Here is a 20734-nt window from a genome sequence, read left to right as displayed (position 1 = left end):
TTATTATAATTAAATGCTTTGGTTGCATATTTCTAAAATAAAAAGCGCTAAATTTTTGCAATGCAGAATTAGCACGCTGAATTTTTTGGCACATCATTCATGTCCGTCAAGTCCAACCCAGTTTAGAAATTTTTTTCATAGCTAGAGTTAATGAAGATGTGCTGCAAGCCATCACTAATCTGAAATTGTTTCAGAACAATGTATCATTGCAGAAGAAACTGCATAAGGGGGATGCAGCTTTCAAAGCCAGTATCCTTATTTTCTGATGAATTCAGATGAAACATTTTTTTTGCATGTTTGTACTGCTTCAAACTAAAGTGCACATGCAGTATTTCAGCATTGTACCTTAAGCACTTTTCTGTAAATTGCTTCTCTTCTACACCTTGCGGAAATTCCGCAGACTAGACAAAATGCGGTGGAAGGCTCGACATTTACTTTTCTGAATGCATGCTATGCATGATGACAATTTTAGATTTTTTCCTCTACAACACAAATATTTTTGTTTTTGTTCTCATTTTTAAAAAGCAGGTGGCATAGGCATATCTAAACTGTAAACAAGACAAAATGACACAGCAAAAATCTCTAATCCATTAAAATCAGAAACAAAGATGGTCATCACATAGAATGGAGTTCTTTGCATGCAACAAAACAAACGAGGTCAAGAAAGACAAAACAGTCTTGAAGAAATCTGCTTCACAATGCGAGCATCTAGTCAGTAAACCAGAAAGGAGAAAAACAGATTTTTAGAGCATGTTATATGAGACGTCTTTTATAGGCTGAGTTTTGTGTTTTCATAACTTGTCACCCAGTGACTCGGAGTTTCACAAAAGAAATCAATAGCTTGTTACATAAGCTTATTAGCAGAAAAAGTAGCCATTTACTTTCATCTATTTGGCATATGCCAAGACGCCATATGCCTGCTACTGCACTGCAGCTGCACTTGTTGGCAGTCTGTATTAACACTAATTTGCTGCATAAAATTAGCACACTTAGCCCTCAGTAAGTTGAAGTCATAAAAACCGAAAAATATTTTGGGGTCAATGAAGTTACGAGATAGGCAAAGTGCCAAAATGTTTTAGTTCACTGATCATGAATTCTAAAAATTTAAGCCTTCTGACCAGAGTTATTTTACAGAGTAAACTCACCCCGTTATGCAAACTGGGCACCTAGTTATAATAAAGAAGCCCCAAATAGCACCACTGCAGCAGAAGCGTGCACCTGCTTTGAGCACACAGTCACATTGATAAGGTGGCCACCGCTATCTGAAGAGCAGGGCTGAATATAAGGCGCGCTTCTTTCCATGTATCCCCTCCTTTAGTTAGCATGCTCCGTTGCTGCCTCGAAAAACTGACTGTCCTCACGTTCGCTCAAGTTCCTCAAAGTCTCTGCCGTCAATTCGCCGAGCTTCAAAGACAGGATTGGAGGAGGTGTGTGTCGAATATCAGTGCATCATCAAAATCGTACCAACTACAGAGTGGCAGCAAGGGTCGCGCACTTTAGCAGGCTGGCAGAGGCTTACTCATTGGTTTGCAGCATAACCCAAGGGCCTTGCAGTCCACTGACTGATGGCCCTTCTTTTCAGATTTCACGCTTCTTGATTGCTGCATCAGCACGAGCAGCTCCGCTGTGTGCTACCACGCCTGCTCCCGCCGATTGTTTGGAAGCAGTTCTCCATGCAGCACTTGCAATTAATGTGCACTTGGCGGTGCTTTACACCTAGCTGGCCTATTCTGTGTTAGTTTCGGTCGTAATAAATAGCAAGGGAGTGATCACAGCTCGACTTCTCCCCAGTGCATGGAAGTGAAGGCAGTCTGCCAGCAATGGCGCAGCATCGGTGGAGTAGGGAAGAAACCCCACAGTTAAATTTAAAATCTCTTACAAGCGAGGTTTCTGATCAAAATTCAAGGAATACTTGTCCTTTATTACCAAACGTTTCCTATACCCGATGTATGCTACAAAAGAGGTCCACTTAATAGGAGAAATAGGCCTGCCTACTGAGAGTAAAAAACCTCTTATTCACAACTGTCTGTTACATCCGTCCCTTATACCGCGGTTCAACTGTCCTTCCTGGTGAATTTCAGCAATGAAACTTAATTAAGGACAGCACTGAAGAATAGGCATACAAGCAGACACAATGGTTAAAAAAAAAAACGAATTTTTGGCCATTTTTCACGATTTCAAAGCCCCATCCCCTCTCTAAAAGGGGTCATCGCACCATTTTTCAGACTCAGGCTGTTCATTGCATGTTGTTCGCAACACATCTCTGAACAACTGTGCAAAATGTGAGCTCATTTGGAGCAGCGAGCAATTTTTAATTTAATTTTTAAAAGTTCTCCTCAACCGTATCGCAGTCAGGCAATACTGGTGCGCTCGCAATTCATGACGATATAAGTTGACTGTCACGCAGCTTGCTTGCGAGACTAAACTGCACATACACAGTGAGCGTGGGGGAGTGGATCATTTGGGCTAGGGATGCGGAGGGGTGAAGGAGAGACAATGTGGAATCGCTACAGTGGTGAGACGCCCGCTGAATTCAAAAAGAACTAAACTATGGAGCTATGCTATTTTTATAGCTCAGTAGAACTAAACATTTCTTGACAACAATGGCAGCTAGTTATATTTCATATATATGGTGCTTCAACTGAGCATTTTTATGTGATGATATACCTCAATAAGAACATCAATAGCATAGCTCCATAAGGCAGGTATTTAGCTACAGCTCCATTTCAATCAGAACAAAAAATATTGAGGGAAAGTGTCTTAACGACCCGTAAGAAATTACCTAGTTTGAAGAAATCCGTATACACGTCTAATTTCATTACAATATCTTTTCGTTTTTAAGACCTGCGTCTCCCCTTGGGGGCACAGAGTCTTAGATAAAATATTAATTAGTCACAATTATAAAATCTTCAGGAGAAATGTATTTTTGTGTGCTAATTCCAAATATGCTGTTTACTGTCATGTAAGCCTAGTCCTTATGCCCTTGTGCAATATGTTTTTTAAAGTTTTTGGTTTATGGCTTATGGGGTTTAAACGTCCCAAAACGACTGAGGCTATGAGAGACTGCATAGTGGAGGGGTCCGGAAATTTCGACTACCTGGGGTTCTTTAATGTGCACTGACATCGCACGGTACACGGGCCTCTAGAATTTCGCCTTCATCAAAATTCGACTGCCGCAGCCGGGACTGAACCCGCGTTCTTCGGGTCAGCAGCCAAGCGCCATAAGCACTGAGCCACCATGGCGGCCGTAAAGTTTTTGTGATGGACAACAGGACAAAAAAAGCTATAACGAAACTTGTAGAAACACGAAGAAGACAACACAAATTTCGTTATGATGAACCAACTCGCCTGAACAGCGCTTCTGGTCATAAAAGTGTTTCTCAAAACTTCAAAACTAGGCATGTGTGAATAGCTGTTTTCTGGTTCGAAGCGAATATTACCGTATAGACTCTTGCAAGGGCCGCACTTGTGTATGGGCTGCATCCCCATTTTGGACTACTTATACCTGTGCTACACGGGCGTTTCGAATGCCTTCCAAACGAATGTCATTCGACTCGACTGCCAAACCTGCGCTGCTACACGACGTTTTTGAACGGCATTCGGCTCACATGACATTCGAGTCGACGGAGCTCCGCGGGGACATTCGAGATTTTGGAATGCCTTCAAGGCGCAAGCGCGACTACTCTCTACCGCAGCGTCTTCGCGCCATAGGTGGCAGCATAAGTTTTGAAGAGCAAATACGTTTAAACGATGAAATTCTAAATACTATTTATATACACTACACGGATCTTTTCCAGAAGTTTTGCTAGCAAGCAAATATTTACTGCATACTCTGGAACCCATCATAGGAAAGAAAGGCAGCCATTTTGGCCCGGTGCCAATTTTTTCACTTTGTGCTGTTGCTTTTGCTGTGTTTTGTCTTTTTATTTTGTGCGTCTGTGTGTACATTTTAAGTGAGCTTTTTTTATTCAGTGAAGTTTATTGCACTTTTTAGTTTTTTGCGACACACGCAGGAGATAGAACCCAATGTAGCCAACAGACCGCACACAGAAAATGGCAGGGCTATGGGCTTGGGCCTCTGTTAGAACAGAGGCGTTTAGTAATGAATAAATAGTAAATTTTATTAGAAATGACATATTTTAAAAGTAGTAATTTTATAGCGGACTGTAACTATACAAATTAATTGTTGCTGCTATATTTGCTTAAAACAAAACTTGACGGCAGCAGCGCCCCTGTAGCTTGGCGGCAGAATACTGAAGCTTTCGAATGCTTTTGGAATAGTCGTGTAGCACTGTGCGGGTCCGTCCAGTCCGAATGCCATTCGAAGTTTAGAATGCCGTTCGACTCGAATGTCATTTAAATGTACCCATGTAGCACAGGTATTAGATTTGAGGAAAAAAAAAAATCCAGAATTTATTTCTGCAAGAGCCAGACCCCTTTTTCAAAGCGCCCGCCAGATGCAACTGCGCCCACTGCAGGAGGCGCCGCTGAATACCGCCCGCTTTCTCTCTCTTTTTCTTTATTCGGCATCGGCGCCATCAGCGCCTCAATCCCTCCTTGCATGCCTTCTTTTCTATCATGCGCCTTTAGAAGTTCACTGAGTGGTTCATGCCAACAAAGGCCTGGTCTGCTCAACTTGGGGTGCGTGTAGCCGTTCTATCTGGCAAGGATGGGCAAGTACGTAAACAGTCATGGAAAAGTACCTAAACAGACAATAATGTGTCAGCGGCTTCCTCAGGAATATGAAGATAAGCTTCTGAATTTTCAGAAGTATGATCGCAATGCGGCAGAAAAACCAATGCAGCTTATCACAAATCGGCAACGCCGATCAAACTACGGTGTGGTTTGATTGCCCAGAAAGCTGCACGGTCGACTTTAAAGAGAGCAAAGGTGTCACTGTGTGCAATGGTGCAGCGAGCGACAGCAATGTACAGCAATGCAATTCATTATGGCGGATGCAATTCATTATGCAATTCATATGTTATTCTTCAAGAGCGAAAAGCTTCCCAATAAGCAGTTCTCGAGGCTGATCGTCCATGTGGAACAAAAGGATCGGATGAGTGACACCCTCGTGTCCGACTGGGATTCAGACAGTGTGGAACAGACGGTGCCATGCTTGTAAAAGGTCCTTACTGTGCCAATAGCCTTCCGTGGGCATTCGAATCAGATGTAAGAATGTTAAGAACGAGTTCTGTGAAGTAAAAACAGACATGACGGTGATTCCAGGGTGGCTTACTGGTATTTTACAGCTCCTGGATGGTGTGTCAATAGGCCATCCAAGGTATGTTCCATCGGTGCTTTATGGAATGGATGATGAGTTCCAGCCATGAAAGGCGCCTACCGGACGGCTCAAGAGAGCACCCCTGGCGACTGTTGCCGAGTAGATTGTGAGCGTGCGAGACTGTTTTCTTCAGGCATCATTTTCAAGCGTTTTAAAGTGAATTCAAGTGAACTAGACGGCATGACTAGACGGCACTGACGTCTTAGATGAGCACGATCTGAGGAGACACCTGGACCTAGCGGCCTCCAGCTCCACAGACACTGAAAGTGACAGAAAAAACCTAAAGGCCGAAATAAAGGCTTTTTCAGACCTTTGGATACAGCTACAATTAATTTTATTTTGCAACGCGAAAAGTTTTTGTTTAATTCGTGTACGAGCCGCACCTTCAAACTTCACACCCGAATTTTAAAAAAGAAGTGCGGCCCTTAGGCAAGTTTTACGGTAATTTCCTTTGAATAATTTCGAAGTCAATATTTTGAACAATTCTGGCACAAAAAAATTGAACAGCATAATAGGCATTTTAAAAATCATGTATCTTTTAACACACATGGCGATTACATGAAAAAAAAAAAAAAAGAATGCACACGAACTGTCACACTCATTGAAGCTGTATAGACTCTGCAAAAATGGCCATCACAAATTGGGGGAGCTAACCCATATGCGGTGCTGACATATCTTTGGGGTGCAAGGCCTATATGTAGGGCCTGTGACTGCTGCTCTTCATTGCAATTTCGTCGCTGCACAGCTGTTGCTTTTAAGTGGTGATTCCATGAAACCTGCTAGGCGTACGCACTGCCAAGCATCGCAAAGGGGCACCCTTCTCCAGGTGTCTCGTGCTAGCTCTCCTTAGTACTCGCACTGATGCGCTTGTTTAGCGAATTTCACATAGAGGAGAGCAACTGTGGCAGCTGCAGTCAGCTCAGACTTGCTCTGCTGAAGACAAGGGAGCTGTGCATCCTCCACATAGATTTAGCATAGCGCAATCCACTTCTGCGGGGGAGCCATTGTGAATGCGCAGATTGCCCCGAGGATGCCACAATATGCCAGGCGCCGGCCAGCTCTTTGCAGGCCTGCCCCATAGTACCAATCAGCATGTGCATACTGGTGGCACACGGAAGCAGACTGCACTATGCTAAATCTCTCTACTGATCCACGCCACCATGCCAGCTACAGTGCATGCGTAGCACAGCCACGGACACCTAGCAAGTATGATCTGGGCACTACACTTCCACCTGCTCATGTCTGTTGACATGAGCATGCGCAGATCGGCTCTGGCAATCACGCGGGAGTGCAGGCATGCAGCGCGAAGTCTACTAAACATTTGGATCGAATCGAATACTCCATACTTCACTATTCGACCGAATAATCAAAACTGTAGTATTCACACATGCCTATTCGAAACCCTGTAATTCAAGTCTTATGATAGACAGGATTATAATTTTACTCTTAATGCATCCCTTAAAATCTGGGAAAACCAATGGCATGCATTTTAGCAAGCTCACTAGAGCAGAATTTTTAAAAGCTCATGACAAAAAACATACCAAACGTATTATATAAGGAAAAAATAACTTGTTTTACATGAAATAAAATGGCCTATTTGGCATAATCGTCACACAAAAATACACGTTCCCTGAAGATTTCATAATTGTGACTTCATTAACAAAAAGATCCTCTTAAACCTTTCACGTGAACGGAAACAGACTGCTGCAAGTTACGGGTATGTACACAAAATCATCTCGCGACTTTATCTAGTTGGTTTGGTTTAGGGGGTTTAACGTCCCAAAGTGACTCAGGCTATGAGGAAGGCTGTGGTGAAGGACTCCGGAAATTTCGACCACCTGTGGTTCTTTAATGTGCACTGACATCGCACAGCACACTGGCCACTAGCATTCCGCACCCATCAAAACGATACTGGCGCGGCTGGTATCGAACCTGCGTCTTTCAGGTCAGCAGCCGAGCACCATAACCACTGAGCCACCACGGCAGCACACATTATCTAGTTTATTCTGACACAAAGCCAATATAAGTATGGATGCAACCAATAAGCTTATTACCACTGAAACATTTTTATTAATACAATGTAGCTGTTGCAGTGTTGGTAAGACCTATGAAACCAAGAGAAACGCTTCGAACATAGCAGAAGCAAGACATAGTACTTACTTATATGGTGGAGTGTACAACTCTGTATTGCTTCCGCAGTCATAGATAGGACCGAGTAGCTTGCTTGATGGCACTAAACAAAAGGAGAGACAACGAAAACTTTATTACGCGTCTCAGGTTCGGGTCCCTGTTTCAGGAGAGTGGGCTGAGGCTGCAGCTTGGTGCAGTGCAACAGGAGGAGCTGCCCAATTTCCCAGGAAAGGGTACATAGGGAGGGGGGCCCGGAATCTGGGCGGGAGGAATAGTGCGGTGAACTGGATGGTGGGTGGAGTGGATCTATATACGTTTGTCACGACAGGCATCACATACCTTACAACAAGGATGGCCAGTGCTGGTGAGCATGTGGCGACTGTAGAGGTCGGTCATACGGTAAGGAATTAGATTGTGCTTGTCTGATGTACGAGTACATTTGCAGCAAGTGAGGTGTGGGAAAGGGGAAGAGGAAACAGGCAGCAGAGGTTCATTCCAGAAGGACATTCGTTTCACGGGGTTTAATGTCCCACAGTGACTCAGGCTATCAGGGACGCAGTAGTGGAGGGCTCCGGAAATTTCGACCACCTGGGGTTCTTTAACATGCACTGACATCGCACAGTACACGGGCCTCCAGAATTTCACCTCCATCAAAATGCGACCACCGCGGCCAGGATCGAACCCGCGTCTTTTGGGTCAGCAGCCGAGCGCCATAACCACTGAGCTGCAGCGGCGGCTTGAAGAATGACATGCAGGTGGGAGTGCTACAGAGCAGGCTAATCTGTTACCCACGACAAAAGATGAAGCTGAACTACCATAATTTTGGGCATAGGCACCTAGTATAATAGGACAGCCCCTTCCTTTAAACGTTACCAACACGATGAACAATGCATTACTGCAGATGTACACCTAAAAAAAAAACAGTGCATTGAAATAGTACATATCAAGCTGCTTTCATGTACTGCCTGACAGGCCACCACTTGTCTCCGAATGTCATGATAGTGTGTGTGTGCCTGTACCTCCCCAAACGTGCAGACATGGCACACAACACCAGCTGTGCAAGCACTGTTTCAGTCAACTTTATTTTGTTCTGGAGTTCAGTAAAGTAGGCATGCAAAAGCCATTGACATGCTGGGCAGTTTTCTTTCATTTAGAAGTAACGAATACTGCATGGTTGCAGTCAGCATGGTTCGACCAAATAAAAAAATCTGAACTATGCTGGGTGCAATGGTACCTGCTTTTTACTTTTAAAAAAATTAGAATACAAATTTACTCCGTACTCAACCCGCCCCCCACTTTTTTCGTTGAGAATTCATTTTTTTCTAAACGTTACTTTTCTTACAGTGTTCCTCAGTTTCGCACTGTCCGTAGCACACACCTTAGCAGTGACAAGATGCTGCGCGCCAATAAGATCATTGCGTGTTTATATCTAGACGAGAGCTCCTCTGGGGGCGGCGCACTCGGCGAATTTGGCAGAGCACAAGACAATGTGTGCCTTGTGAGCCCAGCAGCCAAACAGCTTCCAAATCTCTCGTGCTTTTCCACAATATTTCTTGCAATTTTGATTTAAATACACATCCTGTCGTGCATGCACTTAACTAGATGCAGTTAACTAGATATGCAGCATAAAACGTTGCATGTTTACGTAGGCCAAGAGGCCTGTAGCAGAGAGCATAGAGAAAACTCATGGGGGAAGAAGTGTGGGATCTACGGCTGAAAACTTCAGTACATGAACGGGACCACTGAGGCTTGAAATATGTATAGGTATTTGAATTAATGCTGACTTGCAGAATTTTCGCTAGAATCTGACGAGGATATATGTAATAGGTATGTACCTTTAGGAACGAAGTTCACCTAGTGCTTGGCAGCACGGTGCAGAAAACTGCAAACCATAAAACAACATTCCACCGAACCTTGTGAAATTCGGGAAGTTGGTGCAGAAGTTATGGTGAAAATGCAAAAATGAACCTAGTGCACTTTCAACATTTTTCTTGAGGGGGGGGGGGGGGGGGGGGGGGGGGGGGGGGGGGGCGGGTTAGTGATATGGAGTCACACTGATGACCATTCCTAAAACACAAGGACCCAAATGCTGGCCTTTCACTCTGCTGTCGGTAAAGGTGCCTTTATGGGAAGTTCTCAGAGCTTCTTTCCTCATCTTTAAAATCCTCCCATGACTTTCAAATTCAAACGCTTTCAGCGTGTGCATTAATTAACAAATAAATTTAATTTGATAGGGGACTTTCAAGAGTGTTATAAGAAAAATGGTGCACCTCCTGAAATGCATCTTGTGGCCCTCATTGTAAGGGAGTCTTATGAAAAGCACCCTTTTCGGGATTTACAGTAGGATCTCGATGATACAAATCTCATCGAGTCATGGAAGTAATTGCATCATCCAAAGAACAAAATCCGCATGCAGAAGCATGGGAAATGCATTCACACAGATCTGTTTACAGCTGATGAGATTTATTTACGGCTGCGCGGCCAGAGCTCAACTACTCGCAGTGCACACAACGTGACATACGATCGTGGAGTCTGCGATGTGCATGATGTGTGCTGCCGCTCGCTACTCACAGTGCAAACGGGAGGGGGGGCCCGACCCGCGCAGCCAGTGATTATCCAAATAGACCACCCCGAATGTGAATTGAATGAAACAGTAGTGCCCGTGCACCTCAGGCATGCGTTCTACAGCAGGTGTGACAACGACCGGAAGCCGCATAGTTTCAGTTTTACTTAATTTCATGCCATCCTATGGCCACCTTTGGGCGCGCACATTAGCCAGTCGCGCCATTCTGGATGCTGCTTGGTGAGTCACTCGTTTCTTATTTTTATTTTGGGATGGAGTCATGCCATTCTAATGCCTACGCACATTTCCCCCGCTTGCATCTACTAGCTTCTTCTGCTCTTCCACTACACTGCAATGCACTGTTCACAGTCCGTGGATGGTGAAGCATCTGCAAAATGCGACGGGGCCGTTTGTGAAAAGGCACCACTGCTGCGTCGCACTGCGAAAAGGGCCGCAGAGGCCTTTACGATTTTGGAGCAATTCTGCGACATTTCTGACTGTGTGCATGCATAAAGCAAAGCACTTGAAAACCAGGTGAGAATGACGATTTTTAGCGGTTTCATCATCTCAAATGTAGACAACCATCGCCCAGGCAGTTTTTTTTAGGGCCATATGATAATTCGAACTTTCGGACAATTCAAACATTTTTTCTGGTCCCTTGAAGGCCGAATTAATGAGAATTTACTGTACAGCTTTTCCAATTCTTCCATAAAAAGCACTATTGAATCATAGATTTCACCATTTACCGTATATGCTCATGTAAAGGACACTTTTTTTTCCCCGTAATTTTGACAGGGTGCGGTCCTTACACAAAACTGGCATTTTTCCATGAAAAATTTCTCCGACTACAGCGGAGCCCCAATTACGCATCCCATTTTATGCTGCTCTTTAGCTGCGACTTCAATGCGAAGCAGGCTAGGGCTAGTGACACTAGGTGAACGGAGCGCTACTGCGGCGTGTATTCAGTCTGCACCTGAGCCTGGCGGGCAGCATGTCGCTGCAAGGAAACGCACTGCTAGTGTAGGCGCACCCTACTGTTATTTATTCGACTCTAGGCTGATATTTTCTTTTTAAAAACACAAGATATGAAAACTCTTAGATCAGCTTAGATTCGACAATTTGTCGTATTAATAAAGCATGATGACAATGAAAAAAAAAAGTAGCACACAAGTGGCGCCCCCACGAAATGCCAACAGAAGACTGCACTGTAGCTTTTACTATCTGCAGCCTAAGTTGATAAAAGTGCACACGAGCACTGGCTGCCATTTTGACCTCCTTTCCTCTTCATGCGGCTATGGTGGCTAGAGGGGTGACGTGCGAGCACCAGAGCGCCAGGGAAGCAACACCAATTCAGGACGATGCGGCGGCACTGCTGTTGACAGTGAGATGCCTCCGTGCGCTGGCTTGCCTTTGCACTGCTGGAATTTCTCGGTTCTATATTGCTTCGCAGCTCCTTGCAGCGCCTAACATATGCATCCTAGAGGAATTCTCAAGTCTGTGAATTTGGTATGTGTAGAGGACCTATCCTGCAACCAAGTCCGCTTTTTCATTGTTTACTGTTAGCTCAGCGCACAGGTCTACATGTTTGAAACAACTCAGCGAAACTAGCATAGCGAACGGCAAAAGCTCCCACACGCTGGGCAGTCCTTTCAATGATAATTGTGCGGCCTTTAACATCCAAGCTGCTATAAGCAGGTCTTTATGTAGTTCTTAGTTCTTGTTCAACCAGTTTGTGCCACTGATCGAATGTCAGTTGCGCGACTGGTTTAACGAACCGGCGCTGAATCATTGAAGCCTGTGCTCCGAGATTTAAATGAAAAAAGAAATTACTGTCTTTGCCACTGCTCATTTCAGCACATTCATGCATTTGACGAGAGCAATGCATCCTGTACCAAAACAAAGCGGTAAAACAAAAGTATATTTCTGGTTTATGCGGGTTTAACGTCCCAAAGCGACTCAGGCTACGAGAGACGCCGTAGTGAAGGGCTCCGGAAATTTCGACCACCTGGGGTTCTTTAACGTGCACTGACATCGTACAGTACACGGGCCTCTAGAATTTCGCCTCCATCGAAATTCGACCGCCGTGGCCGGGATTGAACCCGCGTCTTTCAGGCCAGCAGCCGAGCAAAAGTATATTTCTCAGCATTAAATATTTACAGAGAGCTTGGTGGGAGTAACAGTGGTTTTCGCCTGGAAGAAACTGGAATTCATTTTTCCAAGTAAAATTATGAGCAGAAGTATAGGCAAAAGATGGTCACAAATGAACTGTGTGGGTGCTAGCATTTTGCGTATTTTATTGATGCTTATAAAGAAACTTAACACGGCATGTGCAGTGATCGAATTCGAAAATTATAAAATGGTGAATAATGCAGTCCTGTTCAATGGAGTAAGGCAGCAAAGAGTAGAGGGCAGGTCAGCTTTCAAACTGAGTAGGTTTTGAGTACGTGTGAGGGCGGGCAGGTGCGCGCATTAATCGATTGTGCCTGAATGGACTGTACAACAGTATCGGCAGCAAAATTACCCTAACACTACATCGCGATAGACTCGCTTGGTATTGTTACCAGTGGATGAAACAATATCCATCTCCCTTCATACCTTCAGACATTTTAGGCTATTGGCTGGCTGTGCCCAAACAAATATTTATTCGTACACCCGCATTCTACAAACTTTCACTGATGTGATGAAAGCAGGTTGGACTTAGGAAGGAAGGAAGGAAGAGCTACATTTACCACAGAAAAAAAATTTCTGTGCTGAACCCCCTTCCCTTTAGATAAAGTTGAAATGCATTGAGCAAATAACTTCTGCAGCCTTGACGCAAGAATGACCCGTAAAGTTTGCCCTGGATGAAAGTATCCTTGGGGTAAATAGCCTATTATTTGTAGAAGATTTTACTGAATATATGATATCTAGCACCATAAAACGTATCTCTCAAATTAGCTTTCCTTCATTTCTTCAGCAGAAAAAATTCCGGGAAAAAAAGTCTGGATTGGCAAACAATTTATTCCCAAGTTTTACTCCATATACTAATTTCTGAACAAACAAACCCAGGAAACTAATACCCCTGTCACACGGGACTTCTTCACAGCCTTTGCCGTAAAGTTGTCTTAATGGACTAAAAGAGGAAAACCGAAAAGGAGCAGGAGCACGGCCTCCGTGAATGCCATAAGTCACCGCTGTGTGTGAAGCGGCACTAGTAACGTTATGAAATTAAAGCAGACAATAGCACTTCAGTTAAGAGGATAAGATCGTGACAGCTACTTTTTCAAACGAACGAGCGCTCTGACGGTGAGAAACGGATATTTTGAAACAAAAGTTTCTTTTTTTTTCATCGTACCGGTCTGACCACGGTAGGCGCACTTCTCCGTTCGGCTCCTCGTTGTGTGTGAGAAGCGTGCTTTGTTGCTTATGTTCTTGTGCGTATTTTAAAGAAATTAACTTGTGCCTGGTTAGCATGCTGCCTTAATCATAAGCGACGAACCGCAAGACGTTAGAACGAAGTGTGTAATTGTCACGAAGAGCAAACGAAGAAAAAACAGCAAAGCGAGAAGCGCAAGCACGTGCGTGTCGGTGCGGCTGCTGAAAAGCGTTCAAGTCCCTTCTTAGCAGTGTAGATGTCTTAAGTCATAGCCTCCTCTACGGTTAAGTGCACTGTAACGCAAAATTAACCATTAAATAAGATAAATTAGATATTTTTTTAAGTTTTCAAAACTAAAAATTGCATCAATTTTTTATTCTTTGAGCTCGCTAGCTGGCGCTGCCGTCTGGGTTGCTCCTTTAAGCAACTTTAAGGCCGCTGACGGCCGCCTTTGCGGCTGCGGACCTTTTTCGCAAAGGTCTCGACGCTTTTCCGTGTGGATGCGCTTCACGCGCTTTTGGGGCAAAGGACCTTAATTCCTAAGGCCTTACAAGCGCCCATGTGACAGGGGTATAAGAGTCCCTTATAGAAAATGTTCTAAATTCGTGTTTTATGTTTTCTGGGTATGATATCCTCTGGATGCATGTATAATAGCGGGCCGATATGAAATGCCAGCACATACATGCCGTATTTTTCTACTGCACAGTGAAATTCCTTTGATCGCAATCAGATGAAGAATATATACACTGCCGGCTGCATTACACACAAACATAAGCCGCAATGGCTCTATACTAGAGCTGAAAGTAGAACGAGAAAATATTGTGCTTCATTGTGCTGTCCGTGTGTTTCATTACAGACTGATGGTGCACGGGTCCACCATTGTATTTTCGCGACCTGCAACTTCATCCTTGTTGTATTGTTCTGCTGCGACAAGAATCTGCCACAATTTGGCAGGCAGAATGCATCTACAAGCGCTCGAAGCTTGAACACCCAGACAGCGGCCGGCTGCAGGCATATCACCGAGGGAACACGTGCCGCCCATCGGCGTCACGAAAAGGTGGGATGTCCCCGTGCAAGGCGCGGCCCAGCCGATGCGCAGACTCCCCCCTCTAGCCACCATAGTAATAAGGTCAGCAATGATGAGGATGAGTGAGCGGGAGCAGGTTCGTGGAAATAGATTTTGTCTGCATGCTGTTCCTGCCGGGCACTTCTATTTTTCTTTCTTTTTCTTGCCCATTCTAACATATGTCATTCTCAATAGTTTTTCGGTCGGCTTACATTCGAGGAACTTTTTTTTTATTTTCCTTCAACTTTCTGGCGTCTGCTTAGAATCGAGTAAATACGGAATTGTCGCTTTTGTGCAGCATAACATTTTGCCCTTTGTGGTGCAAACACCAAGCACATAAGACGAGCTTGAGGTGCTGAGGCACCATGTGTCTGCAGTTCCAGGTGGAGTCCAGCACGTGAGACACCACGTCTGTGCAGAGTGCCGCAGGCAGTTATAGTCTGCTAGCTCCCAGCAGAACGTACCCCACATGCAAGAGCATGTACACATGAAACAATTATTTTGGCTGACTTTTCCTTTTTCGCACATTTCCTGGCCCTTACACGTGGGAAGCCCTTACAAGAGTACATACAGTATTAAGTATGCCTTCCCTGAGTGACTGGTTTTTATAAACCTAGCAAATATAACACAGAAAAAGCTCAGTGCAGTTACGAAAGACCACATAAGGTTTACCAGGCAGTGGCTTTGGAGTCCTTATCTCGTCATCACTCTCCACGTCCAGGAAATCCTCCCAGTAGTCCTCTGGCACGGCGAAAAGAGCTAGCATGACCTGAAAATATGGAAACAAACAAAATAAAGCAAAAATATGCACTGTACAAAAAAACATTCATAATCTGGCAATGAACCAACATGGATATGATGTTCTGTACCCCTAACAAGCTTTTCAGGCTTTGCAGTCTGGTCAACCTGCCTAACAGAAAAGGCAGAGCATGTAACACAAACCATAGACCATTGTTTGTGCCATCCACTATGGCAGTTGTTTACTCTATTCCCTTAATTAAGCTGCAGCATGGTCTACATTGGCCAAACTGGTAGGTGTGCCAATGCTCACCAGTGTAAGCACCAATATAACAGAGAAAGTGATTTTCAGTGACTAAGAAGATAAGACCCCTATCGTAGATCAGCAGTGCGAATGTTCTTCCGCAGGTGGAGTGGAGTAGTTTGTCACTCCACCTACTCTAAGCCTATAGTGTGTGCAATAGTGGGCATGCTAGCCCGATTAATTATGGCAGTGTATTTTACCGGCAGCCAGGAGAATTTGTTGGCCGAGATTGTCCTCGCACTCGCCTCTGGCTAGCTACTTAGGGCATCATGACAGCAATTTTTCTGCCCTTTTCAAGGCCCCGTTTCTTCGGCATAGTTCATTTTAGCCACTACCAGGACCAGCCAATACGTGACTGATCCAGCTCTTGCCAGTGATCGGCTACAGCATTAGTGTAGCTCCTCCATTATTTCTTGAGGCCATACTTGGCTACTGATTACTTCTGAGTGCTAAGTTTAAAACCTCCGCAGCTCAACACAGCCAACAACTGATGCAATGAACAATAGTTTGTGCCTACAGTAACATTGGCACATATTGGCAATAAGGAAAAATAACTGGTGCAAAACTGCTTATTGTAAGGCTAAGGGAGGGCTGACGAAGTGAAGGTGAAGGAGGGCCAGGCAATTTTGCGAAGTGAGGATGAGGGCAATGGAGGGCCAGGCAATTTTACAAAGTGAGGATAAGGACGAGGAAGGGCGAAAGATTTAATGGTGAAGGTGAGGAAGGAAAGGCAAAAATGAGGGGCATTTGCTCACTTCAGACTGATAATACAAGTTTGCATACTTCTCTAGGGTCTTAAATACTATTTGTCAACATACCTTGCAGAAACTTTGCATGCAGGTATATCACAAAATGTAGATTTCAAATATGCATTTAGATTTTAAATATTTCACCTGCAAAGAAAGATATGGCAAATTAACATATCCTGACTAGGTCATTTCATTAGGGTCTCTATGGTAAGCTCTGTCAAAAAAAAAAAAAGCTTTTTTAAAAATATGCAGATATTTATTTCCAAAGGTCCATCACACATCCTAAAGCCAAGAAAATGCCTATAAAGTAATTTTTGTTGATCATAAATAAACAGAAACAAAAAACAATATGGTATTAATGAGCCCATACTTGACATAATTGCTCATTTATCATTTTTAAGGGAATAAGGAAAGATTTAGGATGTGCACTAGACCTTTGGAAATGTCTACAAGTTTTTAAAAAGCTAGATTTAACTGAGACATTACCACAAATGCCCGTAAGAAATGACCTAATTATGATGTTACTTTGCCATATATTTACTTCCAGGCAAGATGGTTGAAATCTAAATGCATATTTTAAATCCGCACTCCATGATACACTTGCATACTAAGTTTCAGCAAGATATGATGACAAATTAAGATTTCAAGACCCTTGCCACCTCTTAGATTAAGCAATTCTCTCACTGTTCAGTAGGTTCACTTTGCAACAAACTTGATGGGACTTTGTCTTTTCAGCTTAAGGTAACTTAATAGAAGCACCAGAAACAGCAGGTTGTGTAAGATCATCATCATCATCATCAGCCTTACTACACCCACTGCAGGGCGAAGGCCTCTCCCATGTCTCTCCAATTAGCCCTATCCTTTGCCAGCTGCATCCACCCTTTGCCTGCAAACTTCTTAATCTCATCCGCCCACCTAACCTTCTGCCGCCCCCTGCTCCGCTTACTTTCTCTTGGAATCCACTCCGTTACCCTTAAGGACCAGCGGTTATCTTGCCTTCGCATTACATGCCCTGCCTAAGCCCATTTCGTTCTCTTGATTTCGACTAGGATGTCATTAACCTGTGTTTGTTCCCTCACCCACTCTGCCCGCTTCCGATCTCTTAACGTTACACCTATCATTTTTCTTTCCATCGCTCGCTGCGTTGTCCTTAACTTAAGCTGAACTCTTTTCGTTAGCCTCCACGTTTCTGCTCCGTAGGTGAGTACTGGTAAGATTATGCTGTTGTACACATTCCTTTTGAGGGAAATTGGTAAACTGCCACTCATGCTCTGCGAGAATTTGCCATATGCGCTCCACCCCATTCTTATCCTTCTAGTTATCTCCCTCTCATGATCCGGATCAGCTGTCACTACCTGCCCTAAGTAGACGTATTCCGTCACAATTTCTAGGCTCTCGCTGCCGATTGTGAACTGTTGTTCCCTTGCTAGGCTGTTGAACATTACCTTGGTTTTCTGCATGTTAATTTTTAGACCCATCGATCTGCTCTGCCTGTCTAACTCATTGATCATGATTTGCAGTTCACCTCCTGAGTGACTCAGCAAGGCAATGTCATCAGCAAATAGCAGATAATTTAGGTATTCTCCATTTATTCTTATTCCCAACTGTTCCCAATTCAGGCCTCGAAATACCTCCTGTAAACATGCGGTGAACAGTATTGGCGAGATCGTGTCTCCTTGCCTGACGCCCTTCCTTATTGGAATTTGATTGCCGACTTTATGGAGGACTATAGTAGCTGTGCAGTTGCTATATATATCTTCCAGTATTTTGACATAAGGCTCTTCTACCCCCTGATTATGCAATGCCTGTATGACTGCTGAGGTTTCCACTGAGTCGAATGCTTTCTCGTAATCAATGAAAGCTATATATAAGATCATGTACATCAAAATATTGGTATCCTCAATATTTTAGTTCACTAACACCTTCAAAGTGGTACAAAAAAAAAAAAGCTGTGCAGTTCATTTTATCAACTCATTTGCGATTTCAAAGTGCCATGTGTGTGAAAAAAAAAGAAAAGAACCGAGCATGCCATCACTCATCATGCACAGAACATTTGCCTATCTTTTTCCCACATTCAGAGTTCTCCCCACCAGTTTTCTGGCTGACTGCCCACAACTATGACTGCCCGCCCACCACCACCCACGTCTCGATTACCCCTTGGTGGAGAGAGAGCGTTTCAAGTCTGCTAATGCTGCCGATAGAAATGCTGCGGCTTTATCGCCGAATGCAGGAAATCGTTTAAGCAGGGCCATGTTATTATACACGACAATGCTATTTTTGTAGACTTGCTAATCTTGCGCCTCTGCCCGCCTCACGCGGCCGCACTGTCCAGGGTGCCACGTCCGGATACCTTGGTGTGACGTGGTAGCAGTGGAGCTTCCTTACAAACAGCGTCGTCACATGTAAAGAGGTGCCACTGCACTAAGTGCGAATGGCGCATGACGAGCATACAGTTAGCGCAGTTTCGCCCGAATAAAAGAACGGAAGAATCACATGGGCAGAACCGAGAGAAACGTGTCGGCGCTGGAACAGCATGACAACTTTCTGGCGAGAAAACGTAAAGGTGTCACTACACCAATCAGCGTCCAAAGCTGCGCAAAACTCTACTCGGCTTGCTAGCCGTAGCACAGCCGGGTCATCATTGCCATGGTCTAAAGCGAAACTCAAATAACAAAAACAAACTATGAGGCCGTAAAATATTTTTGCTGTCAGGGCACTCTGAACCACTCCAAACGTTGTCACGCCTGCCATTCCATGACCTAAGAGGAGCGCGGATACCTCACTGACGTGACATCTGACATTACGCAGAAGTAAACCTCGATAATTTGAAGAATTCATGCGGTCCCATAATTTGTAATGCAAGTTTGACCAGATAATTGGAAGCAGTAGCCTGCACCAGCCGAGTTAATTCGAAGATCTTGGGTGCTATGTAGAAATGTCTGACCCTGATTTTCCCGCAAACCGATGAAGCAATGGCTCCTCAAAACTGCGCCGCGCCGCGCCGCTGCAGAGCGATGCTAATGCTTGGTAGGCGAAGCGCCCCAGCCCCAGTATCCCAGTACAGGAAAAGACCTGTAGAATGACTTGCGGACCGCCGCAACACACACCTGCGCTTGTTCTGCGACGAGACCATTCTTACTCCGTGCCCATGACTGATTGACTGCACCCAACACCGGCCTGCGCCGTTAAGTTACCGGCATCTCTGATTACTTTGGTACCGTTGCTTATAAGTCAATCTTTCTTCAGATAAACAACCATCCGTTATTGGGGTCAACCTAAGGTGATTCTGAACAAGTGGCTCCTGGTTCGGTCGTGCTGGAAGTCGCTTCCTCGGGCAAGCGATCGGTAGCATGACAGCGAACTTCCGATAATCGCTGGGGCATGCGTCGCGCCGATATCTGAAACTACAGGACTGTTTAAATTCGGTTTGCCGCTAGACCGTCAAGTAGCACATTAATGTGGAAGGCAGGATGGAGTGCCATTTTCCCACCATAGTGCGAGGATACAGCTCTGCAGAAGACCTGGCGTTTCAGTAAGCGTAGTCGTTCCTGTTACTGAAAAATCCAGATTGGTCAAAAAGTGGCTGTGACAAGAGGGTCCCACAGATGGTGCCAGCCACACCAGCGACACATTGGATCAGCGATCAGAGCAGCCGCAAGCAACGCACCAAGAGCGAGGGCCGCCGGCCGCTGTCTTCCTCATCACCTCATGAACACGAAACATACGACTCACGTTACTATTCTATTTTAGTGTCACCTCTCACACTGCTATGGAGTAGAGCCATAGCTGTATCCCCTGACCCTTGAGTTGCAAATCAGACACGCTACTGCTAGGCCACGCAGGCACGTTCGTATAGTTTGGTTAAAGTGGGGCTTTATATGTACTACCTCGATGGAAAGAAACACGAACTCGGCGCCAACACGCCCCCTCTATTGGAATTTATTTTCATCGCGCTTTCACATGGGTGGTACGAAAAAGACGTTAGAGTCATCCTAGATTGTATCGTGGACGAGTCTAGGGTCTTTTTGCTACCACCGAAGTAAAAGTGCGGTGAAAAGAAATTGAAACAGCAGAGCGTGTTGGCGCCGGGTTGTTCGCATTTCTTTCCATCGAGGTAGTATATCGTGTAGTAGTTCACATAATGATTATGAAAGAGGAAACTGTCAGCGTGGGCAAGAGGAACTGCTGTCACGTCATACCTTTAGAGGCCAACCTTAAGTGCCCCCTAATTTTTCTGTTCCTGATCCCTATTGGCTTCAGACTGCTGCCCTTGTGATTGCATCTTTAAGCGTTTGTTGCTTTGAGTTGCGTGCACGCCACGATTCCATCCAGCGGTAAACTACAAAACGAAGTGCGGCGGCGGGACAATGTGAGGGGGGAAGGGGGTGGGTGGGGCATGCGTCGACTTGTGTATTTGGAGCAGACTTTTTTTTGGCCAGCACGAGCTACGAGTTGAGGTTAGACCTTTATGCAGCATTATATGGTAATCACAAAGTTTGTCCAATATAGGTAGCGCTTGCCTGAAACGGAATTTTTTTTTTGCCAGAG

The 20734-nt window shown here is 44.7% G+C and overlaps 1 protein-coding gene across 5 annotated transcripts in view; it reads right to left on the bottom strand.

Moving 5' to 3' along the window:
* Window positions 1-20734, bottom strand: part of LOC144114389 (rac GTPase-activating protein 1-like) — a 75314-nt gene that overhangs the window by 13203 nt on the left and 41377 nt on the right. For all 5 annotated transcript variants that reach the window (XM_077648092.1, XM_077648093.1, XM_077648095.1 and 2 more), the window contains 2 exons: window positions 15068-15164; window positions 7442-7514 (listed from right to left, as the gene is read on the bottom strand). In XM_077648092.1, the coding sequence (XP_077504218.1) occupies window positions 7442-7514; window positions 15068-15164 (170 nt within the window). The remainder of the gene's footprint in view (window positions 1-7441; window positions 7515-15067; window positions 15165-20734) is intronic.

The sequence above is a fragment of the Amblyomma americanum genome, chromosome 1 (genome assembly GCF_052857255.1).
Source record: "Amblyomma americanum isolate KBUSLIRL-KWMA chromosome 1, ASM5285725v1, whole genome shotgun sequence".
Taxonomy (NCBI): Eukaryota; Metazoa; Arthropoda; class Arachnida; order Ixodida; family Ixodidae; genus Amblyomma; species Amblyomma americanum.
This window is presented reverse-complemented; position numbering and strand designations above follow the sequence as displayed.